The following is a 24,894-nucleotide window of genomic DNA, read 5'->3' on the forward strand; positions in this document are numbered from 1 at the left end:
AGAGAGCACCCCTGCATTACCAGGCTTTAATTCATACCACACCTTTCGGCCACCTAACCTGGACCGAAACACTAAAGGAGGTGTGTCCATATTCATTAAGGATATCCACACCTCCAGGCTAGTTGCTCAGCATAATGCATCCGAGATTATCCAAGTGCAGCTAACTCTGGGCAAGACCGCAATCCAGATTGTAGCTTGCTACAGATCCCCCACCATGCCCCAGGATTCCCACTCCTCATTTCTTGATGCACTGGAAAATGTTAGGGTACAACCTAACACCCTAATAATGAGCAATTTCAACTACCCCACCATTAACTGGGAAAACTACTCGTGTACCAACTCTTGTGCTCAACGTTTTCTGGAATTCATAAATTCCAACGCCTTGGATCAACTTATCCACACCCCCACCAGGGGCAGCAGTGTCCTAGACCTGGTCATTACCAACATGGGCAACCGGTGTTCCACACCAGAGGTCAATTCTTCATTGGTCAGTTCAGACCACAAGCTAATCACCCTAGACATCCACATCCCACCCCCACCCCCCCATTAGGGAAACCACCGTAAAAAATTTCTCCATAGCCAACTTCACGCTTCTTAAGACAGAAGTGGCAAACTTCACGACACCCATGCTGACGGACATTAGAGATACGACTGCTGAATCCTATACAAATGCACTGTATAAGCACTTACACGAGTGCATGGGTCATGCAATTCCTAACAGAACCAAGGTGCTATCCTCCAAAAAAAGGAAGCCAATCTAGTGGTCCCCTGCCATAAACAAACTCTATAACAGAAGAAAGAAACTGCTGCAAAAAAGAGTAAAATTCCATGATTGGAGGAACTCCCTGGTCAGCCTCCGTAAGAAGCTGAGATCCTTCATAAAATCTTCCAAAGCTAGTTACGGATTCTAAAGACAACCACAAAGCATTCTATAGCTATGTCAAGAATCTCAATGGCAACACTCAGATCTGCTCTGAGTTACAGCACAATGGCACTAAATATACAGAACCAACTGATATTGCCAACATCCTGGCAGATAGGTTCAGTGCTAACTTTAACCCCCTCTCACCCCCTAAAGAGCCCATCTCTATACCGGAAGAATGCAAAGTTCCTGTAATCACGGCTGCACAGGTAAAAAGCACACTCTCCAAAGCCAAGAACACAGCATCCATGGGACCTGACAACATCTTGGGCTGCGTTCTACAGAACAAACTGGCACCCCACCCAAGTACCATGTTCAATCATAGCTTCACCTCAGGCTTTGTTCCCACTGAAAGGCACACGGCAACAGTTATCCCACTCCACAAAGGGGGAGCCACCACAGACACCAGGAACTACCGCCCCATTAGCCTGACGAGCCTGGTCTGCAAGGTATGGAACTTATCATCATGGAACTTGTAAACAATGACATTGGTAATCTCCAAACTATGGACCCTACCCAGTTTGGGTTTGTAAAAGGCAGATCATGTCTCCTAAACCTGATAGACTTCTTTGAAGCGGTCACCAAAGCCATAGATGAGGGTAAGCTGGTTCACACAGCCTATCTAGATCTCGCCAAGGCTTTCAACACCATCCCCCACTCTGGAATTATAGATAAACTCACTAAACTAGGTATAAATCCCTATGTCACAAGATGGGTTGCCAACTGGCTCACTGACGGAACCCACACTGTGAAAGTAGCAGACTCTAAATCCCACTTTAGACCAGTGACAAGTGAAGTACTACAGGGTTCATTCCTGGGTCCTCTCCTGTTTGGTATCTACTTCTCTGAAGTACAGGCTAACACAGAATATCTTTGGCTAACACAATTTGCAGATGACTGAAAACTAGGATCCATAATCAAAACTCCTAATGATGTAGACATCCTACAAAAGGGCCTCACTGAGACAGATGCCTGGTGTCAAAGCCATGGCCTCAAGCTCAATGCCAAAAAGTGCACTGTCATCCCTTTTGGTAAAAATTCTGTACCCATGAACTACCACATAGGCGGTAGTCTACTTAAAACTGCAAGTGTGATGAGACCTTGGGACACCGGTGGACAGTAGTCTCTCCTTTGATCACATTGCCACAGTAGTCAGGAAATCCTTCTACATGGCACACCTCATCACAAAAGGTTTCTCATCCAGGAAAAAAGAGGTCATTGTTCCCCTCTACTCATCACTCATTAGACCCATTATAGAGTACAAACGCCCCTTTTGGTATGTACCTCACAAGACATCTACAACAACTGGAAAGGCTGCAGAAATACCTCACAAAGAGGATTACTGGCCTCAAACAAATGCCCCACGCAGACTGTCTCAAAAAAAAAACTCCAGCTTTACTCCATTGCATATCGCCTACTCCGAGGCGATCTCTGCCTAACATACAAAGCTATGTCAAACCCAGAGCTGTTGGACATGCTCCACTTAAAGAAATCCCAATCCCTCTGAGCTACATGCTCTAGGGACCTAAACCTTGTCACTGCAATAAACAGAACATGCTGGAGGGATAGATTCCTGTCCCAGAGACGTCCCATACTCTGGAACAAACTACCTATCTATATCAAACAAAGCTCCTCATTAGCGTTCTCCAAGAAAAATCTTGATGATTGGATGGGAGATAGGAAATTCACCCCGGGGATCACTTCTGTGGCTCTGCTCGACAGGGGCACAGGAAAATAATTTTCTTGGGTGGCAAAAGCCAGGGTACCATTTGGCTAGGCTTATATAGGCCCTAGGGCCAATAGCCTAGTACCTACCTATGAACAGAACCAAGACGCTCTCCTCCAAAAAAAAAAAAAAAAAAAAAAAAAGAAGCCAATCTGGTGGTCCCCTGCCATTAGTAAACCCTACAACAGAAGGAAGAAACTGTTGCAGAAAAAGGTGAAGTCCCAGAACTGCAGAAACTCCCTTATTAGCTTCAACAAAAAGTTGACATCCCTCATCAAAACCTCTAAAGCCAGCTATGAAGGCAGAGTTGCAGCAGACACTAAAAGCAACCACATAGCCTTCTATAGTTATGTCAAGAAGTTACTGCACAATGGTACCGCGTATACTAAGCCAACAGATATTGCCAACATACTGTCCAACAGATTCAATGCCAACTTTACCCCTGTGTACCCCCCTAAAGGACCAGTCACAATACCGAAGGAATGCCAGGCACCCAGCATTACTGCAGCACAGGTTAAAGCTGCACTGTCCAAGGCCATGAATACAGCTTACACGAGACCCAACAATATCTGGATGTGCTCTACATGAACTACAAAGTGAACTGGCACCACATATGTGTGCCCTGTTCAGTCACAGCCTCACTTCAGGCTTTGTCCTTACCCGAATGGTGCACTGCTGCAGTCCTCCTTCTCCATAAAGGGGGAGCGACTACAGGCCCTGGGAATTATCGCCCCGTTAGCCTGAGGAGTCTAATGTGTAAGGCTATGGAGCACATGATCATGGACCTAATTAACAAGGATATAGGGAATTTCCAAACTCTAGATCCCATGCAATTTGGATTTGTGAAAGGTAGATCATGCCTGCTCAACCTGGTTGACTTCTTTGAGATGGTCACCAGTGCTGTGGATGAGGGCAAGGCAGTTCATACAGCCCACCTCGATCTGGCCAAGGCCTTTGATACCATTCCCCAGTCAGGAATTATTGATAAACTCACCAAACTAGGCATCAACCCCTATATAAACCACAAATCCACAAAGCACAAAAACCAGATAAAAAGGCCACCAGGCGAAGAATCCACACAGTTTATTACTTTGATGTCTTGGCAAAGTCTGCCTTCAACGAGTATAACCATTACAAACAATCCACCTGCCTATATATCCACATCAGTCAAATAATAAAACAATTACTTAACATTATTCAATAAAGATCTCCAATTAATTTCTGCATTTCATTGTATTATATTTCAAAATATAAACAGACTCTTTTTAAATAGTATTTTATTTTTTAAAAATTCTTCTCCATGTGTATAAACATTAATTTTTTTCTAAAATGGATCCCCTCAATCCTTCACTATTTCCTCCATGTGCCTGGATAAAGTGCATCGCTACAGAGCTTTCTTTTTTACTATTATGTACGTCTCTTAAGTGTTCCAACAATCTAACCTTAAATGCCCTTTTACTTTGTCCTATATAAAACTTGCGACAAGGGCAACTTAGAACATAAATAATGCCCTCTGTATTACAACTAAAACAGCCCTTAGCTTGAAAATCCAGGCTGTTGATTTTATTAAAACTTTGTATAATGTATTTGCAAGCTTTGCACCTTCCACAACAACTTGTTCCATATTTACTAAGATTTTTGTTCATTTTTACCTCAGGAAAAGTAATTTTAGTTTTCACTAAAAAATCTTTCAGATTTCTACCTGTCCTATATGAGGTAGTCGGTGTCCCTCTAATATTTCCACTAATCTCTTTAAATTGTGTAATATAGCCCCAGTCAACCCCTATATCACTAGGTGAGTTGCAAATTGGCTCACAAATAGAACCCACAATGTGAAAGTAGTGGACTCCAAGTCAGACTGCCGACCAGTCACGAGTGGAGTCCCACAGGGATCAGTCCTGGGTCCTTTCCTGTTTGGCATCTACTTCTCCGAAGTCCAGGTCAACATGGAGGGACTCTGGCTGACAACTACAAGCTGGGAGCCATTATTAACTCCCCAAGTGATGTAAACATCCTACAGGAAGGCCTCACTGAGACCAGTAACTGGTGTCGAAACCATGGCCTTAAGCTTAATGCCAAAAAATGCGTCGTCATCCCCTTTGGGAAAAACTCAGTTCTCAGTAATTACCACATCGATGGGAGCCCACTGAATACTGAAGGCGTTATAAGAGATCTGGGGACACAGGTTGATAGTAACATCTCCTTTGACCACCACATTGCCACTGTGGTCAGGCTGTCCTATGCGGCACATCTCATTATCAAGGGTCTTGCATCCAGGAAAACAGAGGCCCTCATCTCTCTCTACTCTTCCCTCATTAGACCAATCATCGAGTATAATGCCCCATTTGGCATGTACCTCACTAGACACATGCAACAGCTGGAAAGGCCACAAAAGTACCTCACAAAGAAGATCCTAGGCCTTAAACACATCCTACATGGACAGATTAAAAAAAAACTCCAGCTAGGGAAACAAAGTTCACACTGGGATCACTCCAGTGGCTCTGCTTGAGCCACTGGGAACTAAGGCCGGGGTACTTCTATGGGTTAGGCTTGTAAAAGCTCCAGGGTCATTAGCCTAGTACACACCTATGAAAGGGTATTTCGGAGCTACACAGTTGAGGCTCCCACATGAAGCACAAGTAGAAAAGTGGAAAATGATAATGATGAAAAGGGGGGGGCTCCTGAAACGAGGAGAAACTGGGATTTTGGATGCAGATCCTCAAGGAGAATAACAGCAGCCATACAGAATATATTCATAAAGTAACTGAAAGTATTCCAAGAACTAAGCCAACACGGGGATGGAGAAAGGAGATTCTGTCGATAGGGATGTCTGCACTTGGTGATGCAGACAATAGGCAAGAGTGGGCTGGAATTTTATTGGAGAAAACTGACAAAAGAACCTAGGTGAACAAATAATTAGAGGGGAAAGGTAATAGAATGAGAAGAGGTCAAAAATTTATTTGGACTGAAGGCTAGAGATTGCCTTACCTGTTAAGTATTGATACCAGAGTATAGGCAAAGAGAAAGAAATGGGGGGATCCTAAGTGAAAGACCAGCATTTGTAGAGCTGCTAGTAGAGTCTAGAACAGAAGCTGGTTTTAAAAAAGGAATAATTAGTAGAGCATATGTAGTATTGCATGATAACTTTAAAATCAGTCGGAGGAGGTTAGAAAGGATTGGGAAGAGAGACTGGATAAGCAATTCACAAATAAACAGTGGGGGATATATGCATGTCTCCCAAATATGCAACAAAGCCTAGATTTAGGATCTTTGCAAGTATTTACATAGGTATGTCTATATCCCAAGTAGACTCCAAAGAATGTTTCCTCAGGTAGATGGCAAATATTGGAGGTGTGATGTGGAAGAAAGAGGTAAATGGGAACACATTTTCTGGGAGTGTAATGAATTGGCATACAATTCCCTGCAAAAACGTTGATAAGGAGATTGTGTTTGTAGTTTGAAGCATCTGTATTTTGAAGGGCATCACACTACAGTGGGGATCAGGAAAATTACCCTTTTCCTCACTATAGTGCGATCTTGGAGTCAAAATATATGTTTGTGGGGGGGTGCAGAGGTGCTTTCCCGTCCTGCAAAACGGTAGGACTATTTCCACCTCGTAGTGGATGCTTTTTTCAGGATGGTGAGTGGTCGAATGTCTATTCTTTCCTTTGAAGGAATCGACATTCTAAGCAATCAGTGCAGTTCTTTTTTATTGTTCCAGGTTGGGGAGTCCTCCCTGCATTCATGTGGGTTTCCTCCGGATGTTCCGATTTCCTCCCACGTTACAAAGACATGCATCTGGAGCATTTCTCCCCGGGCTTCCGCTGAAAATTGGCTCGTTCCAAGTCGGACTTTCCCGGTTAACAAATGTCAAATAAAAATAATATGTATATATGTGTGTATGTATGTATAAACATACACACACGCACATATATGTGTGTGTATGTAACTGTGTGTGTATGTATGTATGTATATGTATGTGTGTGTATATATATATATACATACACATACACACACACACCATACACGTTTTGAACTTCTTACATAACTGACAGTATCCATTAGTAACAAAACAGTAGAAGTTTACAAAACTATTCTAGCTTTAGAACTGGCTGACTGTCTAACTCAAGATGCGAGTGCCCCCCATCCCCAAGTTTTTGCCTTTGCTGCCTACTAGTTAGTACCTTTCCTTTTGGTCGGGGGGCATTCATCAGTGATAGTTCATTTTTTGCAACACTAAGCATACCCAGTAACACTTAGTTAAGAAGTACAACGGGCATCATCAAGGGTATGAATCTCACTTCCACGGGCATCATCAAGGGTATGAATCTCACTTCCACGGGCATCATCAAGGGTATGAATCTCACTTCCACGGGCATCATCAAGGGTATGAATCTCACTTCCACGGGCATCATCAAGGGTATGAATCTCACTTCCACGGGCATCATCAAGGGTATGAATCTCACTTCCACGGGCATCAAGGGTATGAATCTCACTTCCACGGGCATCATCAAGGGTATGAATCTCACTTCCACGGGCATCATCAAGGGTATGAATCTCACTTCCACGGGCATCATCAAGGGTATGAATCTCACTTCCACGGGCATCATCAAGGGTATGAATCTCACTTCCACAAGTAATGTGAGCCCTCAAGACCGTTCTAATCCCCTTGAAACTAGCGCTTCCATGGGGTCTCTACTCTCCACCCCAAACATGTTCTGCAACACCATCCAAAAATTATATCACTACTTCCCTCCTCCACACCAGCTCCAGAAGCACAAAACCAGTAAGCCAATTTGGGCTGCCTGGGTCACAGTCAGGGCTTTAGCCCTTTATGCAAACAGAGCATCCTAAACTCCAGAAAATTTCATTAGGCCATATAGATTTTACCAGCTGTGACATGATGATTACTTCAATTCATTATGTACAAGTTCTTGATATCCTATACATTTGCCACTACCACACTATTCCTTTAACAGTACTATATGAATTTCTGTCCAACAGGAACAGCTCCCTTATGTGTCGCAATATTGTTAGCTGGTTTCCTTGAGAGAGTAATTAAGGCCAATATGTAAAGAAGGCGGCCATAAAGGATGCTTTGCCAGGGAAACCATGGTTTGTCATCAGTTCTGCATATTTTCATAACTGGGTCTGATATTACCAAGTATTACATTAAACACAATGGCAAGAGACAGAACAATTCAGTTACTCTCCATGCAGAGTGAACACCAGTGGAAATTCTGCTACTTTTTTGTCCATTATTGTGAAGATGTAAAATTGTCAAACCAATACCACGATACCACACGATACCAGCTGAAACCTTAAGATAATACTGGAGAAAGCAGTCACCAAATGTTGTACACAAGCTAACCGAATGCTGATTATAATAATTCTACAAATAATAAAATTATATGTTAGCAGTTCAAAACAAACATTCAGGAAAAAGTGCTAGCAGTAATAGGAAAGCACAAGCGGGGCTGAAATAACACTGCTGCTACTAAATGTTTTCCCTGTGCTGCTTCTAACAGAAGGGAACATCTGTGGAAAAAATGCAGAAAATTACCTACTGACGGGCTCGCGTCAGATTTATTACTGTAAAGGAAGTATTTTGCTGTGCAGTACTGCTACTTTTACTTTTTATTATTTACCCCATACACCTACACATACACGCACACACACACACGCACGCATGCTCAAAATTTGCTTTTATTGATCTAAAGCTTATCCAGACTGCTAGCAGTGCAACTTTCCAAAACTGCTTGGTGTGTAGGAGTTGAACATTAAAAGCACACACTGACATTGAAATCCCGGACCATCCTTATTAAATGGGATAGTCTTCTAAAATGCATAACAAGAATTCCATGCTCCACTAATGAAAAACCACAAAGTCAAGGTACAAGTATTACAAGGGAAAAGATAAAACTTTTCTTAAATTTCAGTCCCTTTTCTTCACAGAGCAAGTACTTGTGATGGTGTGGGGTTCTATAACCACTGTAAAGAAGCACTGGCCTCCTGTACACAAAATCCCCACAACGTATTCTGCAAAACTGCAGATTAACACCAGGCACTAAACACTAGCAAGCAGAGTTATAACAAACAGTGTTAACTTTGTTAAACAAGTACAAACTCATTAGCACTGCTAAAGTACCCGATACAAACCACCACTGCCTCCAGCTATCACAGTTAAATCTTCCTGTCTGAATGTCCAATTTTACACTCTGGAGTCTGTCTTGCTTAAGTATCCTTTCCCAAGTTATTCATTTTCAACACTACAGAAATGAGACTGGAACACTGAATACCTGAAAGCAAATAAGCACACCCCAAGTCCATAATTTACAAGACAAAAGAAATGCTTTGAATTTATGAGCAAACGTTAGATGTTAAGTTGTCTATCTCGCCTTCATTCTTGCTGGATGGGTTCGGAGCCGACCTCGGCTCCGACTCGGCTACTCTAAAAGCTCGAGAGTTGGATCCACCGGCTCGAGGCTCCCCTTATATCCCACAATGCTAGGCAGTATTACCTCAGATCTCGTTTGCCGCTACAGCTATCGAGGTGTGTTGCTTTTACCGGCTCCAGGTTAGTGTACCAAATAGGTTTAAAAACTTAGTAAACCCCTTTTAAATTAGTTTTTTGGTTAGTATCCCCTTATTTTAAAGGTTTCTATTCCCTTTCCTGTGTTTTTCTCCCACTCCTTACCACAAGAACTTATCTGTTCTTCCCTTAGGCCTTCGGGCCCTCCTATCCCTCAGAGTGTGTGTTTTTCTGTAGGGACTTAAGATTTCTAAACTACTATCTTTAAATCCGTTTAAGTTAGTTTAAATTACCTTTACTTACTGTACAGTGTAATCGGTGTGTTTGTGTTGAGTGTGATTGCACTTGTTTTGTGTCATGTCTAAGGATTTGAAGGTCTCAGGCTTCAAGAAGTGTGACTCGTGCTGTCAGAAAATGTCTCTGACAGACGGTCACACTTCTTGTGTGTACTGCCTGGGACCTTTACACCTGCAGGACTCTTGTGCTGTATGCCATGGCTTCAGCCCTAGAGTCCTGCAGGAAAGAAAGAACGAGCTTATTTTACGGGGCTTGTTAAAGCCTGAGGGTCCCCCGACTGCATCTTCGGGCAAACCCTCTAAGGCTTCTAGGTCTTCGGCTCCAGTTACTGAGTCGGCACCTAAGACTTCTAAGTCTACTCCTGCATCGGCTCCGGCTGGAGCCGATGAGACTCTAACTTCCACTTCGGTGGTTCCCTCGGCTCCGGCTGGAGCCGAGGTTTTGGAAATTGCTAAGTCGGCTCTGATCAGGCTTTCGGAGCCGACCTCTAGGAAGAGGTCAAGGTCACCGTCCCTCGGCTCCAGCTTCTCCCCTGCTGTCTGAATGGAGCCATAGATCGCACTCCTCTAGGTCTTCGAGGCTTTCGGACCATGACCTTCAGAGGGTAGTGAGTCGACTTCTTAAGTCCAAGGCACTGGCCCAGATGCTTCAGAGCCCGACTCATCAGTCGATGCTCAACCCTATTTCTCAGAATATTCCTCCTCCGACTCCTTTGAGCTCGGAGCCGGGGCGTTTCGGACCCGAGACTGTGATACCGTCGGAGCCGATACAATTGTCTTCGGCTCCGTCGTCGGCTCCGATTTCTTCCTTGGAAGAATCTCTGCCGGACTTCCTCGTCGGCTCGAGGGGTGAGTGGCATCGGACCCTTGTCCGACCCCACTCTCCCTCTCGGTGCTTCGGCGCTGGTGAGTTCGGCTCCGACATCGGCCTCGGAGCCATCGCTGTCGGTGCCGAGGGAGGTTTTCAGCTTTGGAGCGGGGACCTCTGGCTCTGCCTGACAGAGGTGCGTTCGAGGTCATGCGGAGTGTGTTGGAACCTGGTTCAACTCCACAGTCTGCTCTGTCCGCCCCTCCCTCTTCGGTGCCTCAGGTTATGTCTACTCACTCCCTCATCCCAGACCGCAGAGAGCCAGCTCCTCAAGAATCCCCTGTGGGGATCTCATCCTCTTCCAAGGCCTCTCCTGAATTGGCAGGGGAGCCCCCTAGGAAGAGAAAGTGTAAGAGGAAGCACATAGACTCACCTGAGTCTGTCACCTCTGACACAGATTTAGAGGATTCCGAGGGTTCCCCGTTCCCCTTCTGAAGATGTCTCCTTTGCAGACATTCTAGAGATCCTGAAACAGAGGGGAAATTGGCCAACCCTTAACCCTTCGGAGGATGAATCTGTGTATCCTGAGGCGTTTGGCTCTCGCCCTTCCACCTCCTGGGTGCCCCCTTGACCCCTCATGCAGGTGGTAGCTAAAAAGGCTTGGACGGCTCCTGACTCTGTGGACCCTACCCCCAGGAGACCTTCAAAGTTTATCACAGCACCAGCAGATAAGCAATTTCTGACTAAGGGAGTTTCTGTGGATGCTATGGTGGTAGCTGCTGCCACTAAGAAGGAGCTAGCTGATCCTTCGGTGCCTGTCCATCCTCCTAACAAGGAATCTAGGTCTATGGACAGGTACAGGAAGCGGATGTTTTCATCGGCGACCTTTGCTATGCGTTCGCTGAACTACCTCTGTCATTTCACTCGTCTTCAAAGAGACCTGATCAAGGAAGTGAGTGAGATGTTAAAGGATCCTACAGCTACGGGTTTTCAGGATAAGATGAACACTCAGCTGGCTACCCTAAATTCTATAGCTAACTCCTCCATGCGCCTCCTTTCATATGCGGCTGATGGAGCGAGCAGAGCCGCAGGGACAGGTGTGGCCTTACGCCGGCATGCCTGGATGCGGCTGTGCAATTTTGCGGGCCCCTTTAAAACGTCTTTCACTAATTCCCCGTTTGATGGATCGTCTCTTTTTGGTCCTCAAGTGAAAGAAACCTTGACAAGGTGCGAGACAGATGGCAAAACTTTCTGCCGTCGGAGTCAGTTTTTCTACTCCTCCTAGACCTTACCCCAAAGGCCAGAAAAGTGGATAGATGTGGTTCCGCAAACAATCTCAAGGAACTTTGCCTGACGCACAGAGTCGGTTCCCCTCTAGAGGCAGAGGGGGGAACAATAATGGTAAACGTCGCCCTAGAGGCAGGGGGGGTCCGCAGAACCAGGGCAATCGAGAAACCTTTTCCGATAAGCCCTTCAGCATCCCTGAGGTGTTGCCCGACTGTCCACCTTCGGAGGCAGTCGGGGGAAGATTATCACTGTACCCAGAAGCCTGGCGATCCCTAACTCAAGACAAGTGGGTACAGTCCATCATTTCCGAAGGCTATTCCATTCCGTTCTTTCGCATTCCAAACCAATCCAGAAAATCCCTTCCAGATGTTCCACCCGCTCAAAGGGATCTAGCAGCATTGGAAATTTCAAAGCTGCTTGCAAAAAGAGCCATTCAGCCAGTGCCAGCAGACCAGCAAGGATCCGGAATCTACTCCAGGTTCTTTTTGGTTCCAAAGAAAACAGGGGACTGGAGACCAATTTTGGATCTCAGTATCTTGAACAAGTCTGTCAAGAAAACAAGATTTCGGATGGTCACGCTACAATCCATCCTACCCCTATTGGGAAAGGAAAACTGGATGTGCTCTCTAAACCTTCAGGATGCGTACTATCATATAAAAATGAACAGACGCTCCAGGAGATTCCTCCGCTTCAGGCTGGGAACCAGTCACTTTCAATTCAGAGCCCTGCCCTTTGGACTCACCACTGCTCCCCGGGTGTTTACCAAATGCATGGCAGTGGTAGCTTCTCATCTGAGACGTCAAGGATTCCAGGTGTTTCCATACTTAGACGACTGGCTCCTCACAGCTCCTACCAAGCATCTTCTTCTGATTGCCAGAGACTACACCTTTCGCATTTTTCAAAAGTTAGGTATCTCAAATTGCGAAAAGTCTGTTTTGTCGCCTTGTCGTGTTATTACCTTCATAGGCGGAAATCTAGATAGTCAACATGTCTGCAAGACTTACAGACCAAAGAATAGCAGACATACACAAACTGGTCTCCCTTCTATTCCACAGCAACAGAGTCAAAGTCAGATTGGTTCTAAAAGTACTGGGGATTATGGTGGCTGCTATCCCTCTACTTCTTTTAGCCAGATTTCACATGAGAATCCTTCAATGGATGCTCTTCACACAGTGGTCGTACCAGCAACTTCCGATGTCCCACACCATTGTGATTACGCAAGCATGCAGGAATCATCTTCTTTGGTGGATTTCTTCCCCCCAGCTCTTCCTAGGAAGACCCTTTGTCCTTCCCCCTCCGGTTGCTACTCTGACAACGGACGCCTCCCTGATCGGGTGGGGGGGGCATTATCAGGGCAGAACAGTCCAGGGCATATAGCAACCAATCGAACGCCACTTGCATATAAATGTTCTAGAGATGAGAGCAGTGCTTTTAGCGTTGCAAGCCCTTCAAGACTCTCTTCCCTTGGGAACGATAGCAATTCAGATGGACAACATGTCTGTAGTGTGGTATATCAACAAACAAGGCGGAACCAAGTCCTACCCCCTATGTCGAGAAGCACTCAGACTGTGGCAATGGGCAATTTCTTCTCAGCGTTTTCTGGTAGCAACGCACATTCCCGGAAGTCCAATCTTATCGGACAAGTTGAGCAGAGCTATCCTCATGCCTCACGAGTGGTCTCTGAAAGATTCTATCTTGGAGAAAGTTTTTCTCAAGTGGGGTCAGCCTTGCTGCGACCTTTTTGCTTCTCCCCAAAACAGCAAGTGCAAAGATTATTTCATCCTCTTCCCCTTACCAGGCCAGCCCAGCAGAGACGCTCTAGTCCAAGTTTGGCCCCGGGGACTTCTGTATGCATTCCCTCCCTTCCCACTAATCTCTCAAGTGATACAGAAAGCTATCGCTCAGAAGGCCTCATTGATCCTCATTGCTCCTTACTGGCCTCGACAGGTTTGGTTCCCCTTTCTACATCAATTTCTGTTGGAGCAACCCTGGCATCTGGACCTAGTTCCAGATCTTTTGATCCATCAGTCGGGTCAGTTTCATCGCTCCCTCCCATCTTTGAACCTCACTGCTTGGCTCCTCCAGTTCCAACCTTAGCCAGGCTTCCTCAAATATCTCACACTGTTTGAGATATTTTGATAGCTTCCCATAAATCTTCCACTCGAAAGATTTATCTTAGTAAGTGGAAACGTTTTGCCTATTGGGCTCAAGGAAGGGACTTAGATCCTTTCACTGCTCCCATCCAAATAGTTCTTGATTTTCTAGCTGAACTCTTTCCCGCAGGTTCATCTCCTTCTACTCTCAAAGTCCAATTGTCAGCTATATCTAATTTTCATGTGGGCATTTCAGATTCTGCCATCATGTCTCACAAGCTTTGCAAAGCTTTTTTGAAGGGAGTTTTTCTTCTCAGACCTCCTATAAGAAATCCTCCTCCTTCTTGGGACCTTAATTTAGTTCTCACATCTTTGATTCTTCCCCTTTCGAACCTGCAGCTTCCTGTTCATTGAAATTGCTATCCTGGAAGACTCTCTTTCTGGTAGCCATTACTTCAGCTAGAAGGGTCTCAGAACTTCATGTACTCAGCAGTCGACCATCGTATCTATTGTTTCATAAAGACAGGGTGGCCTTACGAACCAATCCATCTGTTTTACCTAAAGTAGCCTCTGTCTAACCTAAATCAAAGCATTGACCTCCTGTGTTTTTCCTAACTTTTCTAACAGGTCTGAACAAAAATTGCATTGGCTAGATGTTCATCGTCAGTTAAGGTATTATTTGGATAGGACCAAACAGATCAGAAAAACTGACCAGTTGTTTGTCTCTTATGCAGAAGGCAGAAAGGGACTTTCAGTTTCGAAGGTATCACTCTCCAGATGGCTAACATCTCTGATTTCCTTTGTTTATGAAATTAGACACCAAAAGCTGCCTAACAAACCTAAGGCCCACTCCACCAGAGCTTTGGCTACTTCTATAGCCTTCCAAGACAGGCTGCCTATTGACACCATTTGTGCAGCGGCTACTTGGGCTACTCCTCACTTTCATTTCTCATTATAAGTTGGATTTAGCTTCTAGACATAGAGCTAACTTTGGTTCCACTGTTCTCAAGAGTCTGTTCCGATAGGCCACTCGGGACAAGGTGCTAGGGACGCGGTCCCATCCAGCAAGAATGAAGACGAGATAGACAACTTAACATATAGAAGTTATGTTCTTACCATAACGTTCCATGTTAGTTGTCTTCTTCTCGCCTTCTTTCTTGCGTCCCACCCTCCTTCCCCCTAGCCTGGACAGACCTAGAGGAGTTTGATTGTGACCTCTCTTTCTACCACCTCTATTGCTATAGGTATATGCTCTGCTGTGCATATATTCCTTGATCAGGCTTCAGGTCACCTTCTTCCCTTCCTTTTTATAGAGGTGGGTTCTCCCATTTCCAGTAGTTCTGGTTTTTATTATTGGCTGGGCCTAGCTTACAAATGAGATCTGAGGTAATACCGCCTAGCATTGTGGGATATAAGGGGAGCCTAGAGCCGGTGGATCCAACTCTCGAGCTTTTAGAGTGGCCGAGTCGGAGCCGAGGTCGGCTCCGAACCCATCCAGCAAGAAAGAAGGCGAGAAGAAGACAACTAACATGGAACGTTATGGTAAGAACATAACTTCTATTTTTGAGACTTTAGCACACTCATGAGGAAAACAATTAACAGGCCATACTTGCTGGCACTCCCCTCATATTTAACTAAGGCTTCAGACACTAAGCAAAAACAGGGATATATCTGCTCATTTACTGCTAAGTTAGAAAAGGGCGTAATTTAAGGATGCACAATGAAAGCCCAGAAAATGCTAACATGGCAGAGGTAAGCTATACAGAAAAAGGCAATCTCATCTGTTACATGTGGCAGACTGTATAACCCACATACATTCTGCCAAAATCCAGTTAACTCTGTGCTTACAGTGTCCTACTGTCATAGACATTTCTGTACATACTCATGATTTACTGAAGGAAGAGTACACTTCAACAAGAAGCTCTAAAAAGATCTCGGAAAACCTATGCGTAAGAGATAGCTGCAAGAAGACTAAAATAACATGCCTACTTCTCAGCTACAGCACTTCAATGACAGTACTAGTGACTTGCTGACACAAATGTACTTAAAGTACTGAATCCTGTCTTAATGTGACTTCTTGATAAAAATACCATAACCTGCTCTGATGAAACAGATCTACATTTTCTTGCAGAGTACTCGGATGCAAACCTGTATTCTTTCTCATAGTACTTATACTATGAACAATGTAAAAACAGACTAAAAAGACAGAAAAATAAAACTCTTCAGCAACTATACACAGTGAGCATTTTTCTTGGGGTTTTGTACAAAATTACTACAGGATAAATTAAAATGAGACCGTTATTTGAAAATATAGAAAAAATATCAAAGTAAACAAAAGACAGAAAATGGATCTGATCAACTAACGCAAGTTAGTGGTAAATGTACATACTTCACATTAGCAACCAAAGGTTGCTACTCGCCTGTCAGTATCATTTAATTATTCTCCTTATAGGGGCACAAAGATGTCTGCAAGTTTATCTTGCTGTGATCAATGTGCTTTTTACATGTTCTGCAGCTGAAACTGCAAGCAGCACAAAAAATACGATAATTTCCCTTCTTATCCTGCAAAAGACCTGAAAATCAGCTGTTTAAATTTCACCGTAACATAAATAAATGGACATAATGGAGCATTTGTTAAGCTGCATCATTTCGAAGGACTCCTCCAACAAAAAAGGGCATACAAGCTGCTTTAATTTTTAATTAAAATTCAACATTATAACTTGCACAAATACACAACACAAATGAAGCAAATGCTCATTTATTTTGTACAAAAGTCCCAAACCTGCATCGCTAGTTGACAGAGGGTAGGAGTGAGTGCCCGCTTGTTTATGTACCACATGACAGTGGTACTGTCTGTTTTAACAAGCAGGACCCCAGGTTTCCACTGATCTTTGAAAGCTACTAAGCACTTTTAAACTGCCGCTATTTTCCAATTTGTGTGTTGTCTGAATTGATTTTCCCATCTGCCCTGGGATTGAAGGTGTTGGAAATGAGTCCCCCAGGCTGTCTGTGAAGCATCTGTGGTTAAAGTTTGGCCCTGAGGGATGAACCAGAAGGGGGAGGTCCAGGTTCTGGGAGATTTTTTTTGAGCTATGATTCAGAATCAAGAGAGACTGGCTTAGCTGCGTAACTCTGCCTTTGAAAGAAAGCAGTGCAGAGGTATATATGCAGAACTGCGTTCTGTGTCTGTTCTTTTTTGTCAGTTGGGCTGTCCAGCTGATGTCGCCCATTTTCATTGAAGGCGTAGGGAAGAAAAGCGTCTGGACACTGTGAATATGTACACCTGAAATTTACAGTAGGTAGATAAAATGTAGTAATCTTATATTTCAAACAACAAAACTCCAGTACAGCATTAACTTTTTCAAATTCAACCTTGAATGATGTTTTATCGTTTCACATGGCTGTGGTAGTCTCTACTTTGGTGAGAAACCAAAAGAAATGGCAAGTTTTTACATAGATTTTTTATTTTTTTTTATTTTGTTGAGTGGGGTAGATCATTGATTACGACAGACTGTTTTCAGTCTCATCTCAGGCAAATAATAAATGCTAGCATGAGGTGCTAGCCCTAGGCGTGAGTGTGTGTGTACCTTCCGTGGAAGGCTGGGCACCGGGCTGGGAACTCTACACCTTAAAACTCCACTGCCAATCATGAGTGGACAAGGTGATCCGCTGTGGCGACCCCTAACCGGGAAAAGCCGAAAGAGAGAGAGAGATGAGGTGCTCCTGTTCAGAATGTCTTCTCCCTGTATGCGCATTGGTTTTCACTAGAAGGTTTCCCTCCCACATCCTACAGACACACCAACAGGTAGATTAGCAAGTCTGTAAATTGCTTGTAGATGTATTATAGCCTGTGATGGGCTGGCACCTTACCTATGTGTGATTCTGTGCCTTACATCCATTAAGTGCTGGGGCAACTCTGAAAAGGATAAAGCAGGCATCAAAAAACAAAGAACTTAATTAACAAGTAATGTTCAGAGAAAATGAAAATATAACTATATACAAATCTACCCGTGGAACATCTAGTTCCTGGATTGATGAGTAACTCATCAATACCACCCTCTGTCATCCTTAGTGCTCAAGACTATCATTCTCCAATGCTGCTACCTAATATTTTATTGAACCAACAAACTACAACCTGTTAACTCTCCGGGATGAATAAATATTACTATGTGACAGATAAAATGATTGAATTAAGACTACTACCCTAGAATGTAATCTTTTCTGTACATAGAGTACTAATATATGTAATTTTAAGAAAGACCTAAAACTCTTATTAAAAATTGTAATTGAATATGTAGAAGTAATTATAACGGAAGTTGTATATTAAATTTCTAAATGATATTTAAAATATTATTTTAAGAATTTATTATTTTTTCAGCTTTTCATTTTATTACGAATTCATTATAATATCATTTCAATATTATCTTACTTATTTCTAGAATTGTTTGATATATCCATTTTATAAACAATAGTTCTGTTTTCTTTCATCTCTATATCAAATTATGTCCTAAGCTTATCTAAGTATTCCCTTTACATAAGTGACTTAGAGATAACTGAAATATTGTGCTAAACTTCTGTAATGTGAAAGCATCTATTACTGTGAATAATGTAATTATCAAATGTTTAAAAAAGTTGTCCTTAAACTTGTATCATGACATATTTCTTATTTCGTTATGCTTAATCTAGAATAATACAAATCTTAAGCTACTATATTACATAAAATCGAATCCTACCTAGCTAAGAATACAATAAAAAGTGTGTGTATGTATGCATGTGTGTGTGTGTGTGTGTGTGTGTGTGTGTGTGTGTGTGTGTGTGTGTGTGTGTGTGTGTATATATATATATATATATATATATATATATATATATACATATATATATATATATATATATATATATACATATAAATGGATATATACCTATCTATTTGTATGTGTATATGTATATATATATATATATATATATATATATATATATATATATATATATATATATATATATATATATATATATATATATATATATATAAAAATCTGTCATGTAACATACAATCCTGTATGAACTTATCGGTGATATCACAACCAAAGTAACAATAAGAACCTTTTGAATAATAATTTGTCCATTTTATTGTTTCCAATAATCTTAACTAAGGGATGTTCTGACTCCTTCAACATGGTGAAAATAAAAACTATGGAAGAAAATGGCTTAATATTCTGGCATCAGTTTTTAGGAAATAATAATATCCATGACATTACTTACCTTTTAGCCAGGTATAATGTCTCCCAAAATAACTGGTTAAATGTACAAACCTTCAGAGAATATATTTTAACGGAATCTAAAAGATTTAATTATTCTGGTATAACAGACCTTCCCAAAAAGTTATCCATCCTTTTTGAATTCACCAGTATAGGTTATAATAATGGTGTCTCGTTGTCAAGATTTTAACATTCTTAGATTTGAAGACAATTTATGGAAATATATGATCAACTTAAATAACTCACAAATACATAAGAATGATAAAACTTTAATTCTTAAATCTGTATATTATACATCTTCATCCACATATTGAAAAGTTTTTACATGGAAATTTATCCATAGAAGTTTTATTACACCACAAAAAGCCACTAGAATAAGCAAGAAAGATACTAATATATGTTTGGAGATGTGAGGAGCTAATAGATGCCGATTGGGCACATATGTTTTTAGAATGCAGAACAAGAACAACATTTTGGATGGAGTTTAAAAATCTCATTAAAGCTTTGTGGTCGGACAGATGTGATATCTCTAATTCTATGATACTTTTTAATGCACCAATGCTAAGGTATGTTCCACTGAATCAAATGAACCTTCTTTGGACTCTACTTGCTATAGCAAGAAAAATTATCACTAGAAATTGGAAATGTAAAAATAACCTCTCATTTAATGAATTTATATCTCTTACTGAGATTACTTGTAGCAGGGAATTACAAACAGCTATGTTACACTCCTCAAATGTGACTCTCAAACAAATTGCCTGGATAAAGCTTAAAAAAATTATTAGACAAAATGTAATATTATTGAAGATTTGGTAACTATTTTGGACTCTGTATATAATTTGTGTTAAAGTATTGCATTACATTGTTTTTAGAACTGTATGAAATTATTTATACTATTGAAAATCAAAAATAATTAAAAAAAAAAAACATGAATACATTTTAATGAGCAGTATGTGTGCGCATCTAAGTATGTGACTGTATAATATATGCATATATGTAAATATCGTCATTTTATAGTAATATGACTAGTAATGAGTAGATTCTGGGTTACTCTAGAACCACATTTTATAGCTAGAACATGTTCGCTGCGAGAAGTGACTGCTGGTGAACTCTCCAAGCCGTGTGATGTTATGTGACTCCATGTCTGCATTACCATTTCTGTGTGCAGTTTTGCTGTAGCTTTGAATTCACTTCATTGGTGTATTTCCTTTAATATTTTCGGGTAGATTATTCCATAGCAGACTAAAATGGAGACCAAAAGTACCATCCTCCCTCTTTAGTTCTAGTGTTGCTGTGATCACCTTTTGCTGCGACATCATCTGCCCAGGCCTTTCCTTCTACCTTTCTTCCCATTCTTTGCTGTTTTTAGTGCCCGTACCAGAGAAGCATGTAAACTGAGTTGTAAACAGGTTCACTAAGATATGCTGATGTAGAATGCATGAGTAAGACGCAAGTATTCTGGTACGCTGCAGGATCAGGTGATAGATGACAACCTAGTTGCATAAATAAAAAATGCATAGTTTGTAATAGTTTTTATATTTTCTCTCCACAGGTATAAACCGCCATCTACAGAGAATAATCCAACACTCGAGGACCCGACCCCTGATTACATGAACCTGCTGGGCATGATTTTCAGTATGTGTGGGCTGATGTTAAAGGTAAGCAGTAAACTCCACCAACCACAGGGTCTCATTACTGCAGATTGTGCCGGCCTCCTTTTAACCTTTTAGAAATGCCATACATATATACGAATATATGTGTGATGTGTGATGTGTGATGTGTGATGTGTGATGTGTGTGAGATATGTTTTATATTCTATTTTACCAAAACGTTCAAAACAATACATTTTAAACAGTAGACATGCATAGTTACACCACCAATGACTAACTCTCTCCAGAAGACAATATGTACTCTAAGTGGGGGGTTATGCCCCCCACACCCCCTAATGGGGGGGCTGTGCCCCCCCCCAACTATATATAGTATCTCCAGGATTGCACGGCAGTGGGGAAAAGAGCATATACCTTTTACTTGCCTTACAGTACTCTACACAGTGCCCTATGTACTAAATGCAGTTCAGTGAAATGAGTTTTCAGTAATTTGAGTTTTCAGTGAACTGGTCGGGGTGAAATGAGATTCAACGAAACAAAGTAGAATCCTCTCTCTCTCTCTCTCTCTGTGTATATATATATATTCCACAAACAATCCCAGCACTCAGAAAAATGAATCGCAAAGTCAGCTTCAAGCAGAAAGTAATTTATTAGGACTATCACAGCCCCATAACACAAACCGGTGGCCGGTTTCGCTCACAGCGTCCTCAGTGTGCAGTCAAAAATATGAAAGGCAGATTTAAATATACGCTCAATGCGTATACAAAACGTCACTCCTTAAAGAAACAGTGCACAAAAGTTTAAACATTTAACCCGAGCACATTAAGGCTACGGATTAAAGTTTTTATTACTAATTCATGTAATAATAAAAATAATAAAATTAAAAAATAATAAATCAACTATTAGCATGAACAGAAATGTGAATGCTCAAATGTATGTCTCTGTCAAGCACTAGCTTAAATAAATAATACTATGATTATCATTAATAAATGCTATAATGCCTGACATTAAACCACACCTATAAACTCAAATGTATACATAAACATGTGAACATCCCCATTTCTTAAATAAAAGAAAAGAAAACAGGTCCACTGATGTGAATATAAAGAGGATAAGTGTGTCAAAAAGACACAATCTTAATCCTACCATTACACCCTATTAAACCCCACCCTCTAATGACAGAAGTACAACCAAAATAATAAGTCCCAATGGTATATATATGTAATGTGAAATATGCAAAGATCCCTCCAATATATATATATAAAGTAGAATCCTCTCTCTCTCTCTCTATATATATATATATATATATATATATATATATATATATATATATATATATATATATATATATATATATATATATGTTCCTATCATGAAATCGAATGTTAAGAGCGCCGAATACCAGAAGGACAAACTTGGTAGTTCGAAAGTTTTCGGACCAGGTCAAGGTAAGAGTATGGGTACTGCCGGACTTCAGGGTTAGGGCGCGGGTCAGGTAAGTGTGCGATACTGACGGACATTCGGGTTAGGGCTGGGTTAAGGATAGTGCATAGATAGTGGTGTATGTTAGGTTTAGTGTAGGTTTTGAAGGTGTTTAGTGTGATTGTGTTGTGTGTTTTTCGGAACAGCAAATTTTTTTCCCTGGGAAAAAATTTGCTGTTTTGAAGTTTCAATGTAATCCGAATTCGATCTTCCAAGTTCGAAGTTATGGTGTTTGACATTTTGGAAGTTCGATTTTGTGATACTCTGCATGCACTCTACATCATGTCTTTTTTCTCTTAACACTGCAGGAAAAAACTGGAACCTACTACCTAGTGAACTAACTTCACTTTCTTCCCTACCCCACTTCAAACAAAATCTCAAAAGACACCTCAAAACACATTGGTTATGCCCCTGCAGCAACCCTCACTAATGTTCTGTCTTTGCTACTATTATCTCCATGATCCTACTTGTATGCTAACTCAATATTGCTTGCTGTTTCAGAAAGGCGTACTGTCATCTAGGATACTTAAATTAATTACCTTTTGTGAACATCATGTACTATTTACTGTAAACCATCTGTTGCATCTTATTCTTAAATGCATTATTTTGTCCTGTATACCAATATTTTGTAATATTTTCTTCCTGTTACTACTGCTTTGTTGTCTTTGTAATCATTTATTATTCAGCTTATTGTTAAGGCTGCTTTTTTAGTACTGCTTTGTGTTACTTTTGGAGCTTTTCTCCCCGAGCCTCTACTGAAAATGGGCATATATCCAGTTAAACTACCCCGGTCAATAAATGTAAAATAAATAAATAAATAAAATATAGATCCATTTTTATATATCTATATATATATATATATATATATATATATATATATATATATATATATATATATATATATATATATATATATATACACACACACGCGCACATATATTATACATCTATCTATATATATATATATATATATATATATATATGTATAATATATTTGTGTGTATATATATTTGTGTGTGTATATATATGTATATATATATGTATATATATATATATATATATATATATATTTATATACACACACACATATATCTATAAATATATATTTAGATATATATATACACACACACGTGTGTGTGTGTGTGTATATATATGTACACGCACACGTGTGTGTGTATATATGTGTGTGTGTGTGTGTGTGTGTGTGTGTGTATATGACATTTGGATGTTCGAACATAAAAGAAAAAGAAAGCACAGAAAAAAATCACTGTAACAGTGTAGGCAAGCCCCCCTGCACCCCTCACACCCCCCCTACTTAAATATAACAACTCTGAGACCGTACTTCAGTGCAGAAAAGGGAAATTCTCCCTAGCTGCACCGTATGGTGCCATTAAAAGTCTGTCTTCAAGCACTCAAAATTTCGAACATTTTGTCTCTACCATGTAACGTTGGAAATTTTGAGCATTTGAAGATTTGACAGGTACCCTATATATATATATATATATATATATATATATATATATATATATATATATAATATGTGTGTGTATGTATGTATGTGTGGGCTTTTCTGGCATTAGAGAACTTGGTATAGCTCCTCGTGGTCCCCTGCAGAGTTCCTAAGGCAGCAGAGAGCAGAAAAAGTGGCTTTCTTGATTATAAGTATTTTTTAGCATTTTTTATTGCTTTTTTCGATCTTTTGTGCTTTTCGACCACTGTTTGTGCTTATATTACTATTATATTACCTGTTTTTCTGTGCTTAAATTGTTGATTGCACTTCTTGGCTAAAGATTTGCTTAAAAGTTAACAAACAGGCTAATACACTCAAGTGTACTAGCCTTTGATAGCAATTTAGTCGAATAACAAAGCATTTACTGTATTTTCTGTCTGTGTCTGCAAAAAAAAAAACTAAAAAAACCAAAAAAATACTTCTGCTTTCCAAACTTTCCTAGCTAGTTGTTCCAGTGACCAGATTTGCTGATCCCTGGGCTTTGTATTTGGTTCCTGTGTTCCTCCATTTTCTTGTGTGGCCAGAGGGAAGTTTCTTTACTCACCAGTGAGAGTGGGGAGTACTGAGCTGCCTGTTTGTCCTCAGAGGAGTGGTTAGAGACAGCAACTAGTAATTCATTGGCCATTTTGGGTCATTTCCTGTTTTTTCCAGCCCCCTGCTATAAAGCGCGCGTTAGCGTGAGTTGCCACAGGAGCACACAAGAGCAGCGGTTAATCAAGGTTAAACTATTCGGGCTACCTAAAGTCCACTCTTCAAATTTTCCCTTAAAACAGCCTTCCTTGAACTGTACTACTGATCTAACCAACGTATCCTATAACTAAAAAGTTCATCTCTACTTGATTCCCAAGTAGACTATTCTCTATCTGTAAAGCCTAGCACTTGCTCCTACAGTACTTTTCACCTTGATATAGCACTTTTATTATAGATAGTACCCCACCAGCCTAAAACCCCTTTCTCGATCGCCCACATCCCCCGGAGTCTTTTTTTAAGTTTCTTTGTCTATTCCTTCTAGCATGTCGAGGGATCAGTTGCTAGTGTCCTCTCCTGCTCAGCTGGTGAACCTGGGAATATTAAGGCAATGTTACACTTGCCTCATGTACACAGACAAACCCTCTCCTTCTCCCACAAAACACAAATACATGCGAGAGATGCAACTATACAGCCAAACTGGAGGCTGAGCTCTCTCAACATAGGACTGGCAAGACCAGACAGGAGGAGAAGGTAACCACACACACCACATACCCAGTCTCACATAGTACTATCACAACTTCAAATCATACACATAAACACACAAAGACATACTCGGAGGCTCTGATCAAAAATCTACCAAAAAAGCAGAGGCCACCAAAGCGGACACCCAAACAACTACCACCTCA

At 41.1% G+C, this 24,894-nt stretch overlaps 1 protein-coding gene across 2 annotated transcripts in view; it reads left to right on the plus strand.

The window, feature by feature from the left end:
- WDR83OS (WD repeat domain 83 opposite strand) overlaps nt 1-24,894 on the plus strand; it is a 287,886-nt gene that overhangs the window by 85,011 nt on the left and 177,981 nt on the right. For both annotated transcript variants that reach the window (XM_044084730.1, XM_044084729.1), the window contains exon 2: nt 20,472-20,577. In XM_044084730.1, coding sequence (XP_043940665.1) covers nt 20,472-20,577 — 106 coding nt within the window. The remainder of the gene's footprint in view (nt 1-20,471; nt 20,578-24,894) is intronic.

Source organism: Protopterus annectens, chromosome 9.part0 (assembly GCF_019279795.1).
Source record: "Protopterus annectens isolate FY-2018-M chromosome 9.part0, PAN1.0, whole genome shotgun sequence".
Taxonomy (NCBI): domain Eukaryota; kingdom Metazoa; phylum Chordata; order Ceratodontiformes; family Protopteridae; genus Protopterus; species Protopterus annectens.